This window comes from Perkinsus marinus (assembly GCF_000006405.1).
Source record: "Perkinsus marinus ATCC 50983 genomic scaffold scf_1104296945530, whole genome shotgun sequence".
Lineage (NCBI taxonomy): Eukaryota > Perkinsozoa > Perkinsida > Perkinsidae > Perkinsus > Perkinsus marinus.
Genome location: NW_003211146.1, coordinates 1 through 1297, shown reverse-complemented (window position 1 = coordinate 1297; position 1297 = coordinate 1). Strand labels below are relative to the sequence as shown.

Sequence of the window (1297 nt, the reverse complement as noted above, 5' to 3'; positions counted from 1 at the left end):
AAAGAGAGGGAAAATTATCCACAAAATTTGTTGAAATTCAAACCAAATAGTAGTTGACGATTTGAACCCCAGGAGCAGATAACCCCTTCCCCCAAAGACGTTGGCATAAATGGAATTTACCACCTCCCATTTTCCTACCATAACTCCGCTATCCCTACTCATTCGGCAACCGACCCAATTTTCCCCAATTTTCCCCGATTTTTCCCGATTTTTTTCTAATTTTTTCCCAATTTTCCCCCGATTTTTCCCGATTTTCCCCAATTTTCACTCGCTTTCCCCACTCATATATCACCAATTCGAGCGCCCACTTTCCCCCAAGCTCTACCCACCTTATACGTGCCACACAGCCAGACCCGACCTAGATCGTCGAGGAACGTTGAATGATTATCCCCAGCCGCGATCGATCGAACGCCCACTCCTAAACAAATAACAGCAATGAACACATCAATACCTAAATAATCTCAATTTCTTATTTTTCCACACATTTTCTCAATTCTTTTTAATACAAATTTTTCCGACACGACAAGACATCACCAACCAGTGTTTATCTAACTCATCTAAAGAATAATCATTCTTATTATCATTTTCCTAATATCGAATACACATCCCTAACATTTACAAAACAACCGAAAATACTAATAATAATAACAACAATCATAATATGATAACAGTACAAAACCCTCTACTGAATCAACACAAAAAGTCCTATCTTCCCCTTCCTACTACAATAACAACAACCCATTGCGCACGCGTGCAATACCACACCATTCTCACCTTCCAATCCATCTATCCTTCTCGGTTGATTCTCCTGTCCCAGTCGTCCAAGGGCACCATCGTCATTACATCCCCACGAGTATCTGAAAATCCTCAATGACCAACTCCAACCTATACAGTTGAGGACGTACACCATCCCAGAGGTAGCATCTAGGGCAAGAGTATGCAAAGCCCCAACCGCTATCTGTGTTACCTACGATCAACGACAACAACAAAAGGGATTCCATCATATATACAGCGGAGTTTCACCCATGATATCAAAAACACTACCGAGAAACCCATTCCACTTCATATCGCGTCCACGCGTTTTTCACACGTATCATTTCGCATCTTTACGCAGAACGGGTGAGATTCCAGTGTAGGATCGCACGTTACATACCCAGAGGTTGTCACTATGTTTCCCTCACAGTCCAAAGATACATACCATGCCCACCCGTAAAGATTCAAGACAGGTCCACCAGCATCTTACCGCAATCTTGTGTCCAAGTGTCGACATACATATCTTATCAATACTAGTCGGTTT

General features: G+C 42.1%; 2 protein-coding genes across 2 annotated transcripts; both read right to left on the bottom strand.

Moving 5' to 3' along the window:
• Positions 1-292: 292 nt before the first annotated feature.
• On the bottom strand, positions 293-460 carry Pmar_PMAR018644 (hypothetical protein; the record flags this gene model as incomplete). Its single annotated transcript, XM_002779741.1, has 1 exon — positions 293-460. A coding segment is annotated over one exon (168 nt), but the record flags the coding sequence as incomplete, so codon positions are not given.
• Positions 461-774: 314 nt separating this feature from the next.
• Pmar_PMAR018643 (pheromone response protein, putative) lies at positions 775-1270 on the bottom strand (the record flags this gene model as incomplete). The annotated part of the gene is made up of 3 exons (XM_002779740.1): positions 775-857; positions 906-967; positions 1244-1270. Coding segments are annotated over 3 exons (172 nt in total), but the record flags the coding sequence as incomplete, so codon positions are not given.
• Positions 1271-1297: the final 27 nt, after the last annotated feature.